The 22,802-nt window shown below is 39.6% G+C and overlaps 1 protein-coding gene across 1 annotated transcript in view; it reads right to left on the reverse strand.

Annotated features, from left to right (window-relative positions):
- The window catches only part of LOC141141191 (ephrin type-A receptor 3-like), a 348,950-nt gene that overhangs the window by 92,213 nt on the left and 233,935 nt on the right, over positions 1-22,802 (reverse strand). The window contains 1 exon segment of the mRNA XM_073628888.1: positions 16,925-17,110. Within this exon segment, the coding sequence (XP_073484989.1) occupies positions 16,925-17,110 (186 nt within the window).

Genomic DNA, 22,802 nt, shown 5'->3' on the forward strand with positions numbered 1-22,802 from the left:
TATTCTGATATTACTTTCTTTACTTACCTTTCAAAACTTGCAATACAAACCAGGAACAAAACTCCTAGCCATCACACAACAGCAACATTTCATTGGTGTGAATACCCTGTCAAACGAATTATTAATAGAAATGGTAATACCTATGTGATTAATTTAATTGAAGGTGGTTAAATAGGAACTACAGTCTGCTTTGCAATAAAAACATCTTTGCCATTCTGAAGCTTCCCTCCAACCACTTGCATATTATTTTTATATATATTGTGACTCTGTACTTGCCAAATATGCTGCAGAAATCTCCCTCCACTAAATCTGGCTGCATCCATTTTAACTGTGGGCAGCTGAAGCTGCTGCCTGTTCACTACCTGGATTTACACAGGCACACGAGGCGCGCACACACACACACACACACACATATATATATATATATATATATATATATATATATATATATATATATACACAGTATATATACACCGACAGACAGACACACTCACACCACTGCTCAATCAATACACATGGATCTCAATCACATGGACAAGAAAGAGGAAGTGGGCTGTATAAGGTATTTACTGGCAGAAAACATAGTTCTACTATCCAAAGTTAAAACAACAAGGGCAGAAGATTTAATAGATGGAAAGATGAAAAATGACTGAAGGTCCGCTTTATGATTTAACAGCATCAGACCAGACCAAGGACAATTCAGCCCCACTGGGAGAAATTTAACAAAAAATAGTAATAGTAAAAATAGTCATTTATATTCAGTGGTCTCTGAACATTTGGACTTTGCCATTGATGGGAGAATGTAAATCTGGTGGATCTAAAAATTACCATACAGGTTACAATCTGACCATACAAATACTTTCAACTATGAACTTTAGATTTACCGAAACAATGTAATATGAAGTCCTACCTAAACTATTCAGTCCATCTGTATCCTGTTAGGTATGCCCTTGCGCTACATCATTTTTTTTTTAAAGGAGAAGGTACAGTCAAATTGTAACATGTGTGTTATGCTTAAAGTAGAACCGAGCGCAAACTTTTTTCATTTATAGAGTAAGGGAGGGTTATAACTTAGAGCCAAGTTCTGAACCGATTGATAATATAAGCAGATATATTATGAGGCCGATTTACTAAAAGAGTTGAAAATGTTCATACAATAAATTATTCACTTCAATTATCCAAATCATGTTAAAATCCTTGTTTATGTATTGCACGATTGGATAATTGAAGTCAATATTTACATAATTCATTGTGTAGTGATTGACAAATTAGCTCAAATGTCTTCACCATACTGGCACATACAGTTGATCATGGAACCTATTTCTATTCTTCATTAAAATTCCTTAAGCAAGAAGTCTTGATTCCATTTTTACTGATGTGTTCTGTTTCTGGTTGGCTAAGTACGGGTAGTATTTCATCCTATCTTCTTATATGCTGTTTAAGGCTGGCTGAGAGGTCAGACAGGGCACCCTTCCTCCCTCCATGTCCATCCAGCAACACAGCTAGCAAGGAGAAGGCTGCTTTGACAGATGGCTCTTTTCACCATTTCCAAGCAAATGCCAGAGAGAGGCATCTTACAAGAAACTTGGGGGAGGCGGGTGTGTCAGCTAGATGTTTCAGGTAAGTGGCAACTGCTTGGAGATGGAGAAAGTGCCACCTGTTAAAGCAGCCATCCCTTTGCCAGATGCATTGTTGAACAGCTGTGGAGGGAAGAAGGATGCCCCGTCTGACATGACAGCGAGCATGAGACAGAACATAGAAAGATGGAACAAAGTACTACACATACTTTGTTCCCTGGGGAACAGAACGCATTAATACAAAAGGGAGTGAGATTTCTACAAACTCCCAGCATTACTTTATCAGGTTTACAGCAGCAAAACATTCCTTTTGCTCAGCAACAAATCCACATGATGCTGGCATACTTCTACATTTTTTAGGATTAGTACTGCTGTAGTACTTACTACTTAAGATCTAGGCACAGCAAGTCTTATAGACCTCAGCCTCATGATCGTGTTTCCAGCCCTCCTCCTGGCTAATCACAAAACAAAGCCTAGGGTCCTGTGTTTTGTGACTGGTCAGTTGGAGAGGGAGGAGGGGTGCAGACGCAGAGACAAAGCCTAAGTGCTGGGGTCCATTAGACCTGCAGTGCTTATAACCTGGAGCAATTTGGAATAGTCTGGGAGCTGTACTAATCCTGGTTTTTAAACAAACTGATTTGTATGACTTATAAGTATGTCTGCACAATGTGGATTTGTAGCTATGAAGGAGTGTTTTGGTGCAGTACATACTGTATGCTATGGTAATCATGTCTGGAGTTGGAATTTAAGGTTTGTGTCACAATTATATCTATATTGTGTTCATTTAGGCAAAAAAACCTTTCAGTGATATTCAGTCCATTGGTTTGATTTAACAATATTTTGCCCAATTCAAATGAACAAGAGTCAAACCCAAAGGGTTTTACAGTAATTTGCTTGGTATTTAGCAGCATTTGATAAATACAAAAATACAGCTAATCTTTTACTTCATGGCATTGTAGCCCCTAAGTGTGTTAATGTTTGGTATCCCTTAGTAGTGTACTGCATTCATATGCTGTGATAGCCATTAAAATAAAGAGAAGGTTCGACTGAAATGAAAGGTCTCAATTAATCCGCATTCATAAAAAGGATACAGAGCTTTCCTCTATAATACATATTTCTAATGACTGCTGTTAGTAAATTATATGTCTCTAGATTTGCCCAGAGATGTATAGCTACTTCTGTGAAGAGGTGCATCAAGAGCAAAAAACAAAAGAAGACTCAACAAAGGCTAAAATTAAACAAAATAACAAAATAACATTTTTGGATTGACAGGTGGAAACGATAACATGGAATTATTTAATTGTGATGGCAGACAACATTTAGTGAACGGAAATTTGGTTCTTATTGGTTCTCTCATCATAACTTTAAAATGGACCTATCAGTAAATTAACTTAACTGATGTTAAGACTACTTTAAAAAAACCATGTCACAAGTCAAATTATAATTAAACCTGTTACCTGAAATGAAGAGAGTATATACTTCTGCTGCGGTCTGCCCTGCCAAATGGCACTCCATTGCTAACAAATCATCAACAAAAACCAACACTTTCAGGATTGTTGATCTCCTTGGTTCCCAATCCAGGAAAAAATTCCTCAGCAACAGTGTGACAATTGGTGGCCAGGGCAGCAGAAGAGGTGATTATTTACACTCTACTTTTTAGGTAACGGGTTTATTTATAATTTGATATTGGCAACAGGGTCGATTTAATAATTATAAATCTTTCTGATACTCAAGATCTAATCCACATACATTTAATTTTTCTTTGCACTGAAGTAGTGTGGCCACACAAGCTTGATATAGATGTTGGCATTTTGGAATAAATATCTCTATATTGTATTCTTGATCTCTGCTATAAACAAACACAACTGACAACAGGGACATAATAGGATATTTGCATGTCCTTATTCATTGTTCATGAACTCTTTGATTTTTTTTATTTAGAGTGACAATTATATACATTCTTAAAACAAAAAAAATGTATTTTAGTGGAGAAGTTCATAGATCTTTTCAGCCCTCTCACTTTGACCTAGCTGGGTTTTGTTAAAAAATGTCCGGGATGTGCAGTTATCTACTGAGGACAAGATTCAGATAGTTCTATGACTTCCATCAGTGAGGAATAAGCCCTTTGTAATGTTGTATAAATGATAAAAGTGAGTTACCACACATATTGTAAAATCTTTTTTTTAATTTTTATAAAAATAGTAATGGCACACAAAGTTCAAATCCAGGCAAAATATTTTGTCCACTTTGGATGGAATTGGTTAGAACACCTTTCAGGCCCTTCTACTACTAATGTCATGTGAAATCACGTGAGTTACATAAAAAACATATCCCTGTTCATTCTAAATACCCAACTATGTACAGATGAAATATGCTTTTCACATGATTGGATGAATTATGTAAATACTTACAAAGTGTATTTTCTGAAAGTTCCCTACCCTTAGTAAATCATCCTTTATAAGTCTTACATATTTCACATGAATTGTTTGAAGTGCCAGCATTTATCCAAAGAGTTTTTATAAACAGACTTTTGGCCTTGGCGCATTCAACAAAGAGGGACAAACAGTTAAACACTTTTTTCAGTTGTTCTGTCTGTAACCCAAGTGTCAGATAAACATTGATTTTGTAATATGATTTCTAAGTACCTGGCATTATGCCATAGTGGTGAAGTAGCTGAAGAGCTGTGTCCCTGCGTCTGAATGTGGGTATTAGACAAATCACAGTTCTCTCCAGTAATATGACAAGATCCTTATTATAACAATATGCCAGAATTCCATGGTCATTAAAGCGGAACTACGTTGCACCTGAGCACTGCAAACCAAAAATGCAATTTAATTTATTTTTAATATTCAAGGCAAACTCACCCATCCATCCATGTCTCCAAGCTTTATTTTGCTGGGAAATCACTTAAAACCCCCCCCCCCTAGCATTTCTGGCTGTGGCCACTTTGAGTTAAGCCCCGTACACACGATCAGACTTTCCGACAACAAAACCGTGGAATTTTGTCCGAAGGGTGTTGGCTCAAACTTGTCTTGCATACACACAGTCACACAAATGTTGGCCAACAATTACGAATGTAGTGACGTACTAGACGTACTACATTGTTTTTCAGCGCCACCCTTTGGGCTTCTTCTGCTAATTTCGTGTTAGTAGAAGTTTGGTGAGCTTTGATTCATTCCTTTTCTTTTAATTTAGCGCTTTTCAGTTCACGCTTTTCATTTCGTGCTTTTCAGTTCGTATCTGACCGGCCGTTCGTCAACTAGACATGTTGCGGAATCGGAGGAGATAATGTGTTATTTATTATTGGCCTTGGAGTTATTGCCTTGACATTATTTTTTGGTTGAATAATGATTTGATTTGGTATATTTTCTATATTTTTGGATGCATAGAATGCACTTTTTGGTTCATTTCTATTGGAAGATAGCATGTCTAATTTTATTTGTTCTATTTTTTTAATGCACAATAAAAAAAATGTGGAGAATAATACTTGGCTATGTGTTTTACTTCAAATGACAGTTTGGGAGTAGGCAGTTACATTTAAAAAAATACAATGTAAAATTGACAAGGGACACCAACATAGTTGTATCTGATCTTAGAAACTACGGGATAATGGTGCTGTGGTAACTTGCACAAATAAAAAATTAAAAGAAAAAACATAATAATGTTATTCTTGATATCACTAGAAAAAAGCCTTTGAAAATTTGCTTGCAATAACTCCATCAGTATCACCAGCAAAGAAGCTTCATTATTATCTCATTAAAGAAGAAGAGAATTGTGCGCTGCATTTGGAGACCTCATAATTTGCCATGTCATGAATGTCAATTCTCCATTGCGAACGCTTTACAAGACCGACAGCTTCTGCTTCCGAGCACGTGTGTTTGTACTTTGGACTTTTGTCCGACGGACTTGTGTACACACGATCAGAAAATCCAACAAAAACACATTTGTTGGAGGGAAATTTGAAGACATGCTAGCCAACATTTGTTTGCCGAAAGTCTGAACACAAATGTCCGATGGAGCATACACACAGTCTGATTTTCTGCCTACAACCTGACATTGAACATTTCCTGTCGGAAAATCAAATCATGTGTACGGGGCTTAAGGGAAGATGACTTATGTAGCATTTGCTTCCTGGAATCCATTTGCCCTTACCTCAAGCATGCAGGCAGGAGGGTGTGCTAAGAAACCCCTCGTTCCCTCCTGAGGATTTCTGGAATGTATGACATCATTTGCCTAGGCCTGGAAACCATGAAGTAACTGAAGAAGCGGGAAAAAAAGTTTAAAATGAGTGCATATGGTATACTTTCCTTTCTATTTAGTAATGCTAGCAGCATAAGCATTACAAATAGTCAAAGTTGATTTAGAGAGTGAAGTTTAGCTTTAACCACTTGCCGACCTGCTCACGCAGATATACTGCAGCAGGTCAGCTCTCCTGCACAAGCTGACGTACCGGTACATCAGTCCGTAAAAGCAGAATAGCGGGCGCGCAGTGAGGAGAGGCAGAACGGGGAACTTTCTATGTAAACAAGACATTTCCCAGTTCTGCCTAGTGACATGACAGAGATCTACTGTACCTAGTGATTGGAAGCAGTGATCTCTGTCATGTCCCAGTAAGCCCATCCCCCCTACAGTTAGAACACGCTGAGGGAACACAGTTAACCCCTTGATCGCCCCCTAGTGTTAACCCCTTCCGTGCCAATGTAATTTTTACATTGATCAGTGCATTTTTATAGCACTGATCAATGTAATAATGTCACTGGTCCCCAAAAAGTGTAATTTGGGGTCTGATTTGTCCGCTGCAATGTAGCAGTCCTGCTAAAAATCACAGATCGTCGCCATTACCAGTAAAAACAATAGAAAAAAAATAAAAGTCCCTAATCTTTCCCATAGTTTGTAGACGCGATAACTTTTGCACAAACCAATCAATATATGCCTATTGCGATTTTTTTATTTTTACCAAAAATATGTAGAAGAATATATATCGGCCTAAACTGATGAATATTTTTTTTTGGGGGGGAGGGGGGGGGTATGTATTACAGCAGAAAGTTTTTTTTTCAAAATTGTCGTGTTTTTTCATTTATAGCGCAAAAAATAAAAACCGCAGCGGTGATCAAATACCAAAAAAATACCAAAAGAAAGCTCTATTTGTGGGAAAAAAAAGAATGCCAATTTTGTTTGGGTACAGAGTTGCATGACTGCGCAATTGTCAGTAAAACCGTCGCAGTGCCGTATTGCAAAAAATGGTCTGTCATTAAGGGGGTTAATCCTTCTGCGACTGAAGTGGTTAAAGGGGAGTTCCAGGCATTTTCTCAACTATCCCCCACGTTCGTCATCACTTCCTGTATTCTAATTGCTTTTTTTTTTCAGCATTGCAAATACCTTTTTTTGTGTTGTAATCTTCCGCTTCCGTAATACCTCCCTGCAGCAATGTACGTCATGTCCGCCCGCTCTTTGGCGACTAGGATATGAGTGTAATCAATCCCAGGAGCCAAGGCACCTCCTTCGCATGTAGCATTGCGATATTAACAAAAAGGGGGACCAGTCTGTTGTTGGCAACCTAAACACAAGTGCGCCGTACTTTGTTGTTTATGCTGATGTACGAGGTCAAGCGGGTAGCCAGCAGCACCGTATCCCAGAACTAGATACCAGTGGGCTTCAGTTGCCCACACTGAAAATATGAGAGTGCTTGAGGGCACAGGTAAATGCATTTTTTAAAATAAATTACATTTACTAAATTTATATTAACTAATCATGCCGATTGATATAGGATTAAGTGCACACAACACGGGGGTGTTTATAAAAAAAAAAGCTAGAACTCTGCTTAATGGCTTGATCTACATAGGAGATTTTGGCTGCACAGTTGCAGGATCACAATTTAAAGTGAACCTGTGCTGAGATCATACACACTATAATATTTACATATTCTGAACATGCAGTAAAAGCACCTAACTAGTCCTTGTACATCTCTATCTATAAGCATTGTGGAGAAATTAATGTTCAAAGTTAACAACACAATCACTGCGTTCTGTAAAAACAGATCTTTCCAGCTCTCTAATGTAAACACAAGCTATTAGGCCTCTTTCATAGGGGAGATCTGATCAGGTCCATCTTCAATTCGAAGCTCAATGTTAGTCTATGGGCGGCCAAATGTAAAATGGCCTAGCTTTGTCCATTTAAAATCAATTAACTCCATGTCCATCCAGACAGAAAGAGAAAGTCTGCAACCTTTTCCATTTTTTTGGACCTAAATATGACACATCTGAGGTAGTCTGATGTAAGTGAAAAAAAGTACATTTCCATCTGGCCACCCATAGATCTAAAATGGATCTAGAAAGCCCTGATTTTTAAATGCAGCAGATGCAGCGCAAAAGTGACATTGATTCATTTCTGCTCTGATTCAGTAGGTAATCTTAATGGATCCCATTCTGATCTGACTTGATGGCGCTCTTTTGTAAGGGGCCTTACAAAAAAATACTAAGATTGGACTCCGGAGACTTTGTCTTGATCTTTGAGAATCTAAGGAGGGCTTGTTTTAAAGCTCTTGTACTCCATGTTAGGAATCTGAATATAGTTTAAAGTGGTACTAAACCCAAAACTAAAAACATAAAAACTGCAGCTTACCAATCATTAGATGTGGTGGCTGCATTTGTTTTCTTTCTTTAGGCTTTTTTCGGTCTGTCTTAACCTAGTGATCTGGCCAGTAACACACCTCATGTATAAGGCTAGGTTCACATTGGTGCGGGCCGTGCATCCTGCGTTTGCTCAGGCACGGCAGCCCATTAATTTGACTGGGCTTCTGTGCTGCTTGAACGGCACATAAAAGAGGCCGCAGGGAAACCACATAGTCTTTTTGACCATGCGGGTTTCCCTGCGGTTCCCGCACTCATGATCGCGCTCTGATCTGACTTGACGGCGCTCTTTTGTAAGGGGCCTTACAAAAAATACTAGGATTGGACTCTGGAGTCTTTGTCTTGATCTTTGAGAATCTAAAGAGGGCTTGTTTTAAAGCTCTTGTACTCCTTGTTAGGAATCTGTATATCGATATATTGGTAGGCTGCAATTTTTAAGTTTTTAGTTTTGGGTTTAGTACCGCTTTAAACTATAACCTTGGCCTCTGTTTAATCTTCAACTGCCATGATGCTGCACATGTGATCAGTTATGACACCAGCCATTGGACGGTTTGACAGTTTGGTTGAGAGCACAACCAATGTGACAGTTAGCATTTCCAGCAGGCCGGGAATATAACTGTTTTTTGAAACTATTAGATCGATGGGTTTACTTCCGCTTTAACAAACAACAGACTTACTGGGCAGAAAATAAAGAAAAGAAAATGAAAAAAGCTGCAATATAAGAAATGCTTGCTTTTGGGTTTAATGCGACTTTAATTTCTTTAGTCTGGGCTCAAGAGAACTTTAAGCAAGACTGTTAGAGAATGTTGGCTAATTTACAATTAAGGGTTTTTTTTTCAAAGGGGAAATTTAAACACTTAATTCCAACATGTTCTTCACTCCTTGGATTAGTATATAATTCTTAAATTAATACAGGTTTATAAAATGCATTGTAATTGTCATAGAGACATATACTATTCCTAAAGGGGAATGCAATGCAGCCGCTGTTCTCTGCTGTTCTGGGTCACTGCAACCTGATTTAGAATCACTTGTACGTGTGAGAAAACGTGTTAGCCGTCACAGGAGACTAGGGAATAATTGTAACAATAATACACTCACCCACATAAAAACTGTCAAAATGACTATTTTTTTTTTTGTTCAGATAGACTCTGCTAGACTCACAGTTAGCAGCATAAAAGATTTAGTAGAGAATTGAAAGGAGAGGCAGAGGAGCTTGGCCAGTATAAACAGTTGAGGACAGAAGCCAGAAGAGGAGAGGGCTATGATATGCAAGAAGGAAGTTGGCTAGGCTAGTGAAATGACGTGTCCTTGGGTAGTCAAACTTTCTGGCAAAGGCACATTGAAAGTGAATAAAAATAACGTATAGAATGAAAAACACTGCAAGTAAGCGTTTTAAAGGCCCCTGACTTAAAATGATGTATTTTTCAATAATAAATTCCTTCCAAAAACACCTTTTATTGCAGCATCTTTTGCTAAGATTAGCTTTTTTAGTTTTTGCATTACAAACTTCTCTCACATAAACATGACATTGCCCCACTTGCCAAGGAGCTTGGGGGTTCTTGATTAAGTAAGTGGTTTGAATGACACTGGGAATTATTTAATTTAGGGGTAGGATAGTCACTGTAACACATAAAAGTGACTCAGTGGGGGACAGTTCTGGAGATACTGCAGTAAGAGCAGTTTTTTTTTTCCAAAGCTGAGGTTGAGCTTTAAAGTGATTGAAAACCCTCACATATATACATTGAAGTGAATAGCTTCAGATGATGCACATAGATAAAACAAATCTCCCTACATAAGCTTTACTTGCATATCTGCAGTCTTCCCCTCTCTAAACCCTTTGAATAATGCAGATCATGTTAAAAATCTTTCTTCATCTTTCAGCAGTACATGGGGGTGGGTGGGGAGAGTGGACTTACACTGTGGGACAGCTGATTGGAGGAAAGGAACACACACCCCCTCCACATAGGCAGAGGAACAAAGGAACATGCAGAGCTGTATTCTGAATAGACAAGCTCCCTGCTTATCTCCCTCCCCAACACAATTTTTTAGCTCATGCTATCTCATGTGTCAGAGAGCTTGTCAGAAGTGACTCATTCTGATAACAGAGGAACGAAGCACCAGAGAGAAGTGCCACTTAGAGCTTTGGAGACAGACAAGTAAACACTACAGATATATGTGCTTAGTTCAAATTTCATGAATGGGGTTTACAACCACTTTAAGTGTTTTTTATCATTTCCTGACTTTCGCACGTATTAACTGTCAGGCAAAGAGCTCTGCTTACACTATATAACATGATGAAGTCATGCCTCCTGGAAAGCCCTGTCATTGGCTATCGCTAAGCTAGTTCCTCCCCTCACTGTAGGTGGATCATGGTTTGCTACCTCTATTAGTTGAGGTAACTAGATCATGTTTTGTATGACCCATTCCTTTTGACATTGCTGGGGAAGTGAATTGAGGTGCCTAGAGGTTTGCCTTCACATGCTTGCCCAAAGCTTTAAATTTCAATAAACAAAACTAAACATACCTGAAAACTTTTGGACTGTGAACCCTTATAGACCAGAAATGTATGAATGGCAATAACTTTATAGCTCATCTCATGGTACAACATCAAAACTACAGATACAATATGATGGTATAGGTATATCACAATGTATATCATAGTATAGTGCCATTTGTTTCATGGTATATTTATTACCATGTGGGAATTCCATTAAGTTTATATTGTTTACAAACTACCCGGTAAACTTAGGTAGGACAATTAGGTTAATGTAAAATTCAGCTTTATTGTAAAAAAATGCACTATAAAAAAAAATTCCCAGTGAATTCATTCACCAACGAATATATATATTGATGTGAGATGTGAGATATGTGAGATATTCCACAACCAAGTAAGTGAAAATAAATAAAGTTGCGCTCAGTAGGAGTAGACCATTAAAGTCCAAATGTCTTCATAAAGTCCAATACAGCAACACAGGCTGAATAGCAACAAAATAAATATAAATGAAAATAAACAGACATGAACTAAAGTGCTTGTTTTGAACCAAATCCAAGAAAATCCTCCGCCTTGGGACGTCACCAACATTAAGGTCAACTCTGAAGAAATGGCTGCACTCCAAGATCCATCAAAATTCGTATTTAATGAATGAACATCCCAAGTGTTACAGACAGTTCAAATAGTACAGTAGATGCGTTTCACACACTAACAGGTGCGCTTATTCATTAAGGTTAAGATGTGCTCTTACCCCAAGTAATGGACCCTCTATTATGGAAGGTCAAATAGAAGTTTTGAATATCTCGGTTGAACCCATAGGAAATATAGTGCGGAACAAAGTCTGAGTGAATTCCTTCAACCAATATTTTTTATATATATATATATATATATATATATATATATTGTTGGTGGTTGGTGAAGAAATTCACTGGGCATTTTTGTTCAGTGCATTTTTCTACAATAAAGATGAATTATACAATGACCGAATTGTTCTACCTAAGTGACTAGCTTAAAAGGTTCTTCCCCTCCCCCTCTCTTATATGCTTGGTTCGGTCACGTGAACAGCCCCAGATACGGCTATGTATTATATGGTGATAGGCTTATGCAGTGAATACAGTATCAGTTAATAACTGTCTGTTATCTACCAAGCGGTTGATCCAGGTTGTATATTTTTATTTTTTATTTTTACCCGGTATAAGATGGAATCACCTTTTAACAGAACATGCGAACAGGCAAAAAATTTGTTCGAACACGCAAACACCATTAAAGTCTATGGGACACGAACATGAATAATCAAAAGTGCTAATTTTAAAGGCTTATATGCAAGTTATTGTCATAAAAAGTGTTTGGGGACCTGGGTCCTGCCCCAGGGGACATGGATCAATGCAAAAAAGTAATGTAATATTCCTTTAAATTTCATACCTGGGGAGGTGTCTATAGTATGCCTGTAAAATGGTGCATGTTTCCCATGTTTAGAACAGTCTGACAGGAAAATGACATTTCAAAGGAAAAAAAGTTATTTAAAACTACTCGCAGCTAAAAATGAATTGCCGGTCCGACAATACACATAAAAGTTCATTGATAAAAACGGCATTGGGAATTCCCCACAGGGGAGCCCTGAAACAAAATTTTTTTAAAAATTACGTGGGGGGTCCCCCTAAATTCAATACCAGGCCCTTCAGGCCCTTCGCGCCAAAATTAAAAAAAATTAGAGAGCCCCCCCTCCTGAACTGTACCAGGCCACATGCCCTCAACATTGGGAGGGTGCTTTGGGGTAGCCCCCCAAAACACCTTGTCCCCATGTTGATGGGGACAAGGGCCTCATCCCCACAACCCTTGCCCGGTGGTTGTGGGGGTCTGCGAGCGGGGGGCTTATCAGAATCTGAAAGCCCCCTTTAACAAGGGGACCCCCAGATCCCAGCCCTTCCCCCTGTGTGAAATGGTAAGGGGGTACAAAAAGTACCCCTACCATTTCACAAAAAAAGTGTCAAAAATGTTAAAAATTACAAGAGACAGTTTTTGACAATTCCTTTATTTAAATGCTTCTTCTATCGTCTATCTTCTTTCTTCTATCTTCTTTCTTCTATCTTCTATCTTCCTTCGGTTTCTTCCTCCATCTTCTTCTTCTGGTTCTTTTGGTTCTTCTGGTTCTTCCTCCGGTGTTCTCGTCTGGCATCGTCAGGCTCCCACTGTGTGACACTTCTCTTCTGACGGTTCTTAAATAACGGAGGGCGGGGCCACCCGGTGACGCACGATGACTTCCCTGTCCGCCCCCTCTGATGTCACGGGGAATGCCACAGGGAAGTCCCCATCAAGTCCCCGTGCGTCAGATGGGGCGGGGTCACTGGGTGGCCCCGCCCTCCGTTACTTAAGAACCGTCAGAAGAGGAGAAGCGTCACACAGCAGGAGCCTCCCATCATGCTGGATGCGGAGCGGCCCAGAAGAAGAAGGGAAGAAGACGCTGGTGCCGCAGAGGAAGATTCCGGACGAGAACACCGGAGGAAGAACCAGAAGAACCAGAAGAAGAAGAAGATGGAGGAAGAAACCGAAGGAAGATAGAAGATAGAAGAAAGTAGATGGAAGATAGAAGATAGAAGAAGCATTTAAGTAAAGGAATTGTCAAAAACTGTCTCTTGTCATTTTTAACATTTTTGACACTTTTTTTGTGAAATGGTAGGGGTACTTTTGCTTCCAGATTCCGATAAGCCCCCACCCGCAGACCCCCACAACCACTGGGCAAGGGTTGTGGGGATAAGGCCTTTGTCCCCATCAACATGGGGACAAGGTGTTTTGGGGGGCTACTCCAAAGCACCCACCCAATGTTGAGGGCATGTGGCCTGGTACAGTTCAGGAGGGGGGGCGCTCTCTCGTCCCCCCTCTTTTCCTGCGGCCTGCCAGGTTGCGTGCTTGGATAAGGGTCTGATATGGATTTTTGGGGGGACCCCATGCCATTTTTTTTATTTTGGCGTAGGGTTCCCCTTAAAATCCATACTAGACCTGAAGGGTCTGGTATAGATTTTGAGGGGGACCCCACGCCATTTTTAAAAAAAATTTTGGCCAGGGTTCCCCTTAATATCAATACCAGACCTGAAGGGCCTGGTATGGAATTTAGGGGGACCCCCACGTCATTTTTTTTAAAATTTTGGTTCGGGGTTCCCCTGCAGGGAATTTCCATGCGAGTAGTTTTAAATTACTTTTTTTCCTTTGAAATGTCATTTTTCTGTCAGACTGTTCTAAACACTGGAAACATGCGCCCCTTTACAGGCATACTATAGACACCCCCCAGGTACGAAATTTAAAGGAATATTACACTTTTATTGTTTCACTTTAAGCATTATTAAAATCACTGCTCTTGAAAAAATGGCCGTTTTTAAAACTTTTTTTTGCATTGATCCATGTCCCTTGGGGCAGGACCCAGGTCCCCAAACACTTTTTATGACAATACCATGCATATAAGCCTTTAAAATTAGCACTTTTGATTTCTCCCATAGACTTTTAAAGGGTGTTCCGCGGCTTTTGAATTTGCCGCGAACACCCCAAATTGTTCGCTGTTCGGAGAACTGGCGAACAGCCGATGTTCGAGTCAAACATGAGTTCGACTCGAACTCGAAGCTCATCCCTACTAACAACCTAAGGGCTCATTCATTCTTGAGGTGTTACTGCCATTGATCTGTGGGGATCAATTTGCAAAGGGCCTTTGACAGGCAAAGAGATGGTGATATGTTGCCTCCTCCCTGCCTTCTTTAACCCTCAAAAATCTTAACCACTGTGCCACAACCGCATAGCGATGCTACCACCTGCGAAAAAAGTGACACGCTGTTTCATTTTTGCAGCTGTATTGCAGCAAAGCATTGTGGATGTGGCATGTATACAGCCCTGAGCACCTGAATCCCCTAGTTTAGGTGAGAGATCGGGAGGGGGTAAAACCACTGCAAAACCATCTGATTTCAGTGCCCCCCAGCTGCCTGTGTGTATGAGCCCTCTAATTACACCTTTCAAGTTCAATCAGCTCTTGAAAAAAACCTGTTGCAATCTGAATAGCTGCAATGTTTAACGCCTCAATTTCTCTGTTCTATCATGTCTGAATGAGCCCTGGTTTATTATAACTAGTACTAGTACATTTATACACCCTTCATGTAAATTCAGATTTTACACCCTACTGCCAACAGCAAATGCAGTAGCCATCGGCAATGTAAAAGTGCACACTGTTCATCTGGCTAAGTTTGTATAAAATGTCCTTCCCTGGAATTTTCTACCATGTTCGCGTAGCGTAGTTCTGCATTCCTCTAGGTTCCGAATGTCGCAAGTCACTTTACAGCCTAAGGGAAAAAAACACAGAGTCCACTCCTATACAGAAGCATACAATTCTATCTCTGCAATAAATTTTTGGAATGTATTTTCTCAAAGCCATAGCAGGTCACTTTGTACATGACATGTTTTAGTTTTCTGGTTATACTGCATTATTGAGCAACTTCAGGCAACAAGTGAAAAAAGTCAGTAAACTGCTAATGCAATCTATCATTCGATTAACCTTTAACAGAGTTTATGGGTTCTGTGCCATGTAACTGGCTCTCTGATAGATGAAGAGAGGTTGTGTTCAGAGCCTGGGAACAACTAGCTTGCACTTTTGGAGGCTTCGAGAGCTTTTCAGGAAATAAAGACACTGGTAGTAATTACTGATAGTGGCAGAAAGTTGAGGTGTAGTGCAAATTACAGCATTGCGGCAGCTGTTTCTTGTAAGTATAAAATGTTCATGTCTCAATGTAGGCATAGTGCACTTTTAAGACCATGTTTCATATTGCATCCATATCTAAGACATTATTGCAATGGTAGTCAATTCACATCTTCCTCTAGCCACATAACAGATGGCTTGTACCTCTATTGGGACCTGGGACTGGGGGTAAACAATGCTGGAACCTGTGCACTGCACCTGCTCTGCAGGCCTGAATGCAAAAAATGTAATAAATGCACATTGTTCATTGTATCATTTTTGGTGCATGCATTCTTTTTTTTAAAAAGATGGGCTATGCCTTTAATCTCTGTAGAAGATGTCAGTATACTACTATGAACAGTCAGGTGTAGTTATGCTCAGGAAATAAAATGTAGCTCTCTGGGTCCATCTGTCTCTTTTCATAGCTCTAATATAACTAACCAGCCCCTTCATTACTCTGCAGAGCATCTCTAGTTCTGTGGATTGCTCTAATCATAAAAACATCAATAAAGTGATACGATAAGGATGCTTTTAGACTTTCATGCCATGTGGAGGTGTCTATGATCAGAGACATTCACAAAGCTTAGGTGGGAAATTGTTTCAATGATTACTGTAGTTGTGTAATGGGTAGCAATAACCGTAATCCGACCTTAGACAGACAGATGTTTTTACAGGAATTATGGATGGTTGACACCTGCCCACTTTCAAAAGCATCCTCATGTCATTGCTACTTGTAACAATCATCTCTAAGACTTATCCTAAATTCCTTTTTGTCCTTCGAAAATCCATTTTCAGCACTACGTATTCCCTTAAAGGTTTTCTAACAAGTTAGAAAGTCTTTGGATCAGGGGAGGGCTGGACCAGGGAGCATTTCCCCTTGAGCCAGTGTTTATAATAACTGTTGGGCTGGAGGGCCCTGAGTGGATATACTTGACATTGCTCAGAGTGAAACGCACAGTCACTAACACTTGGTGGGCCTTATATAACTAACCCACATTCAGATCTGCAATACCAGCCCCAGGCAGAGGGTAATATTCCAACACAAACTTTCAGCTCTGAGATGTCATGTGACCTATGGCAAAGTGCTGCAAAGGAAGCAGATGCTGGATTATTAAAGCTGTGTGTTCCAATAATCAATGTACTTTACTAACACCCACCTTTCAGCATGTCCACCAATTACTTTGATATTTTGGCACACTTTTCATGGTACACATTCTTAAGCCTTCAAAAATCCATTCTACCATGAAAGGGCCATTTTGTTGCATTTGTCCTCTATGTTAAAGGTTCCCTAGGTTGCTTTTGGTGAAATAAGTGATATTTAATATCCTACATTCCACAATAAAAGTTCTATCTTCTCCCTCCTCTTAGAAAGTCATCCAGGGTCCGATCCTCACTTATCTCTTGTCATATATGTGTTCCAGGTAGATTTAATTATTTAAAAAGGTAACACGCCATTGTGGAAGCCTGTGCTATCAGCTTGTACATACAATATTTCATTATCAAAAACTGCACTTACATTTGGTGACGACTCCTTCCAGTCGAATGATATTCGGGTGATCGAATTGTCCCATGATACTGGCTTCCCCTAAAAAGTCTCTCCTCTGTCTTTCAGCATAGCCAACTTTAAGGCTCTTAATTGCCACACAGATCTCCCTCTTGCTGGGTAATTTCAGCCATCCACTACACACCTCTCCGAACTCACCTGTACAATAAAAAAGAGATAAAAGTATGTTACCTTTGAAACTCATATGGCCTCACAATAAATGCACTGGTTCATGTAAATCTGACATCAGCCATGTTTCTGCATACATTATGTGAAACCGCATTTGAAAATCTGCATGAATGCATTATTTATTGTACAACAATTAGCACAGGTATAATGGAAGAGGACAGAGAATGAATGGTATTCACTAAGCATATTATTTCACTGCCTTATAATGGCCATAAATGCCCCATTCTATTCAGTCTTTACCTTCCTGCTTCTCACGTGCTGTTCCTCAGAGAAGTCAGTTTAAAATTTTAACTTTAACATACAAATATCTCTGTCATTCGGCTCTTTTATTTACTTCCCTGCTAATTGACAAATGTTGTCCCAATACCACATCATCTCTCCACATGACCTTCTCCTGTCCTCCACACTTAATCACTTTCTTAAGCTGGTCATAGATGGTACAATTTTCTTTCCTGTCTTTCCTTTCACAGTCAGTGTTGATGGGGGAGTGCCTCCCATGGAGCTATGATGTTCTGCCGGCGGGGGGGAAGGGGAGGGCACGGAAAGCCGTCCCTGCTGGGAGAACATAGTAAATACTGCTAGTGGCTAAAGTCTCTGGCAGTAATCGTATCTTAAAAATCCGACAAGCTGGTTGTACCCAAGTCAATCGATGGATCGAATTGGGTGCAATCATCTTGCCCTTACATGGTTCGAATCTCGACCGTCCCTGCTGGGAGAGAATTCAGCTGTCTATCGCCAGCTTTATACACCTGCATCCAGAACTTCTCACCTGTCTCTGCCTTCTCTGGCATTCCCTCCCATGGCACTATCCACCACTGAAACTGTTAGGTTCATTGTATTATCTACAGTAAAAGTTCCATCACTGCTTTTTCATTTGGCAAGATACACACTGTTATTTCATATATAGCTTACTCACCTCCCCTACCTTTCAACCCCTTATCCCTTAAGAATGCTCCCAAGAACATGGCCCTCTCTTCTATTGTTTCATGTTACTGCTACATCTTAATAAAACAACTGTGCACAATTCTCCTTGGAACGTGTTATGCACTATATTATATGTGAAACCACAAATTTTATATATTACAGAAGTGCAGTAGATGATATATTTAAAAGATTTATAGCATATGGGCAGATAATTCATGGTATTTATAGACAACAGATTAGCACTTCCTGATCCAGCTAGTATATTCCATGTCTATGGGCAGAAGCAGACCTTGACAATATATATGATAATGTAGGAATGATAATGAACATAGTGCCACCCTCATTTCTCATTTCATTTTATAATAAAACATTCAGATTTAAATCTCAAGATTTTGCTAGGCATTCATGGGAGGTAACACATTATAATCCAGCTTGAAGACAAATGGACACAAAACAGATCAGCTAAAAGGAATGCAGAAAATATTTCTTATTAGGCCATGCTGTCAGAGAACTTCTATGTTGTAAATAGCCTGGCAGAGTAGTTTAAAGCAATGAACATTCATGGTCTTTTTTTTTTTAACTACCAAAGGCAAACTCTGGTTCATATTCCATAATTTTGGCTGTAATGAAGATACCTGGTTACACTAATATACAGTACAATAAAATAACAATCGGTTAGGCACCAAACATACCTACATAATAAAAAGCAGAAGGCTAATGAAATACATTAAAGTGATTGTAAAGCTTCAAATATAAAAAAAATAACAAACATGTCATACTTACCTCCACTGTGCAATTCATTTTGCACAGAGTGGCCCCGAACACTGATTTCTGGGGTCCCTCGGCAGTTCTCGCGGCTCCTCCCAGCATCAGATAACCCCCTAGGAGAAGCGCTGTCCCGGGGGAGGTTACCTTGCGGGCGACTCCTGAGTCCACCGTTCTGCAGCCATAGCCGCTGAATGTATGACTCGGCCCCACCCCCCGGCGCCCGCGTCATTGGATTTGATTGACAGCAGCAGGTGCCAATGGCGGCGCTGTTATCAATCTATCCAATCAAGTGCTGAGAACCCCAGGCAGAGGGACAGTGTGTCCCAGCTGGGTGCGGCTCCAGGGCTCAGGTAAGTAAAATGGGGGGGGGGGGGTTGGTCATTGCCAGGTGTTTTTCATCTTAATGCATATGATGCATTAAGGTGAAAAAACACAAGGGTTTACAACCCCTTTAAGGCCTTCATTTAAAAAATCAGCACAAGAGATATGTCTTACTATTACTCCGACATGTCCCTTTTGCTGGCTCCTGCTTTACTTGAAATCCTCCTATTCCGAAGCTCCCCTACACCCGCCACCATAATCATCTGGTTTGGAGAGGTTAATAGCTGAGGGGGTTGTGACCGGCACTCATCAAGATTGCCCGACTATGCTCGCCTTTGGGGCCCACCTCCTGTATTGAAACTTGAATGAATGAAACACAATTTATGAATAGATGAGGTGGACCTTTTCTTCATCTGCCCATCCTCCATTTATGGAATCATAGATAACTATGGAACCCTCTATAGATACCATGGAGAAGTGAATGCAGACACAAAGGGAAGGGAAGTGGGTGATTCACAGTATTACCAAATGAAAATAATAGAGAAAAGCCTGAAGAAAGAAAACAAATGCAACCTCCACTTCTAAGAACTTGCAAACTGCAATATATACATTTTTGTTTTTGTAATTAGATATGCTTTAGGCTTGAAGTGCATTTATGCACATAATTAGCACATAATTAGCGCAAATAATAAGCACATAATGAGCAAATAATAAACTCTAGCTAGCACAGCTGACATATTTAGTGGATGGACACCCAGCAGACGTGCCCGTACAATTGGTCATCCATGTGTGTCTACCTCTGAGTGTTGCCATTGCTTTTTAAAAACAAGAATGTCCAGAGGGCAAGCATTTCAAAAGTGGAGCATCTCATCTATATGATCATCATGGATCAAAAACTGCAAAAATGTTTCAGGCAAACTTAGCCCATCTGTAGCTCATCTAGAAGTATTTAAATAAGTTAAGGCACCTGATGAAGTGATAACCCTGCCTGAAACATTGTGCAGTTTAAGACTGGTGATAATAGAATAAATGGGATAATCCTGGAATGGCTGTGATGCACTTACAGGTTTTTTTTTTGGACTGATATTAACAAACTATGGAGCGGTTAGAACCCCTACGCACCCCAGCGTGCAGTCAGTGATTACTGATAGCACATTACCTGACCACATTGTTTGTATTGCAGAGGGCAGTCGGTTCCTTTGTTACTTTTAATAGTCCTGCCCTAGTTAGGGAAACATTATGCAGACCTGTGAAAATGATATGCTAATTTTAGCACAAAGCTATACTGATATTGAGTTAATTATATGCCATACCTCTGCAGATTCTAAAATATTGTGTGATTGCATGGAAGTAATAGGTCCATGGTAGTGGAATATTTCAGAAGCTAATATACTTCCTATGAATGTTTACATACATTAGTAAAATGTGCTACATGCAATAAAATCTTTTAGTGTGCGTAGATGATCAGCTCACTTTAAGGCAAACACTTGAGTCCTCTATTTGGACACACTAGACTGCCTCTTACACGCAAGGGATGAAATCTGGTTATACACAACTCTCCCTCCAGCTCTAAATACTGCAGAATATGTATTTCTTCTGACGCCCTCAGAAGAAGTCCGGGATAGGACGAAACTTCAGGGACATGACACACCGGAAGTGACGCATGTGCTCCATTGACCGAGGAATCAGGAAGCGCACAGCTGTAACCACACACAGTGAGCGCTCCTGTCATCCCTGTCGGATTAAAGGACGCAACAGGCACAGTGCACTTAATTTTCTTTGCTCTTATTGAATGATTATCTGGTACGCATGTTTTTAAAGGGAAATGTTTAGATGTTTTAATAAAAGTGTTTAGCGGTATCACACTATGTGGACATTTATTTCTTCCACATATTGCATTGGAACTACCGAGAATTAGACTGACATCTGGTGGTCGTTTGGAGAATGGTGCAGACCAACTAATACTAATTAAGGCTCATATCGGTTAAATCTCTGGTGAGTGAGTTTTTCATTGGGGATCCCAGCACGTGGTATATCGCTTGGTGAATGGACTAACTATCCTCACAGAACACGAGATTATTGACTAGGGGGATGTATATCATCTTTTTATCATCTGTTTCCCGTCTTTGCACTTTATGAACTTGATTGGAAAAAAGGATCCCAATTATTGGGGTCACACAGCGCTGCTGCAATACTGAAGGAATGCTATTGACTTAACTGACTCACTATTGCCTATATATATTATCTATTATTCAAGCTGCTGCTATTTATTTATTTATTCATATGTTCAATTATATGCTATATATACTGTTGATTATATCGTTCTAAGCGCGAAGCATTGTTGTGAATAGGGCGGGTACATACAACATTCATCTTGACATGTATTTCTTCTGTTAGATTTTTTGTGTACTTTAAGTGGGCAGACTTTTATACTCCAGAGTACACCATTTTCAAGAGGGCAAGTTTCCTGCTTTTAGCTTTCCTGTGCAGAATTTAGATGCCTTACCATTAAAATGTTATTAGGGAGCTATTAGTATCAAAGTCACGGAGTTGAGACTTGTTCTTTTCCCACTTCAATGAGAAGAAACATCTCGGCAATGAATGGGTAATGGACAGAGCAGCAGTAATCAGGTCCGTACTCTCTACAAAAGTACTTAAGACCCTTCTATGGGAAGAAGACTCTAATGTGATTGGGGATGTTGCTGATCAAAAGCCCACTCTGAGCCTACTCTATGGAGGGATGATATGGTGTAGGAAGCTACTTGATAGGAGGATTTCTAATGGAACAGGGGATTTGGAGATCAAAAGCACCAAATGTCACACTGGCAAGCAAGAGAAAAATATGACTAGATAGATAGATAGATAGATAGATAGATAGATAGATAGATAGATAGATAGATAGATAGATAGATAGATAGATAGATAGATAGATAGATAGATAGATAGATAGATAGATAGATAGATAGATAGATAGATAGATAGATAGATAGATAGATAGATAGATAGATAGATAGATAGATAGATAGATTTGATTTTTGCATATTTAAACCTGCAGCTTTAAAGCTTATGTAAATCCAATCACTAAAATCTCATATAAGCATCTTATTAACATGTTAATCTAACTTCAAAATCATTTTCAATATCTTTAAATCTGCAGCTTTCATAATACCAAGTAATAACTGCTTACAGAACTTCTTATACGGTAGATTGACAACGCTCCATTCCTGTTTCCTAGTTTGGATTCTGTGTTGTCACACTGTCACATGGACCTCAACTATTGTCCCTATCAGGAAATGTCATGCAGCCATTGCTGGAGTGCATGCATGTAAACAACAGTCGCTGTAAAGAGGCTTCAGAGAATCAGCAACTCTGAGATGCAAGAAATAAAAAAAAAAAGATAAAGGTAGGTTTTTTTCTCATCTACATGTCACTGATGTAGCAAATGTCAAATGTACTTAAAGTGATTATAAGGGTTCGTTTTTCTTTTATTTAAAATAACACACATATCATACTTACCTCCACTGTGCAGCTCGTTTTGCACAGAGTGGCCCCGAACCTGCTCTTCTGTGGTTCCCCGGCGGCTCTCGCGGCTCCTCTCCGCATCGGATAACCCCCTCGGGGAAGTACTCCCGAGTCCAGCATTTGCATC

The sequence above is a fragment of the Aquarana catesbeiana genome, linkage group LG04, assembly GCF_042186555.1.
Source record: "Aquarana catesbeiana isolate 2022-GZ linkage group LG04, ASM4218655v1, whole genome shotgun sequence".
Taxonomy (NCBI): Eukaryota; Metazoa; Chordata; class Amphibia; order Anura; family Ranidae; genus Aquarana; species Aquarana catesbeiana.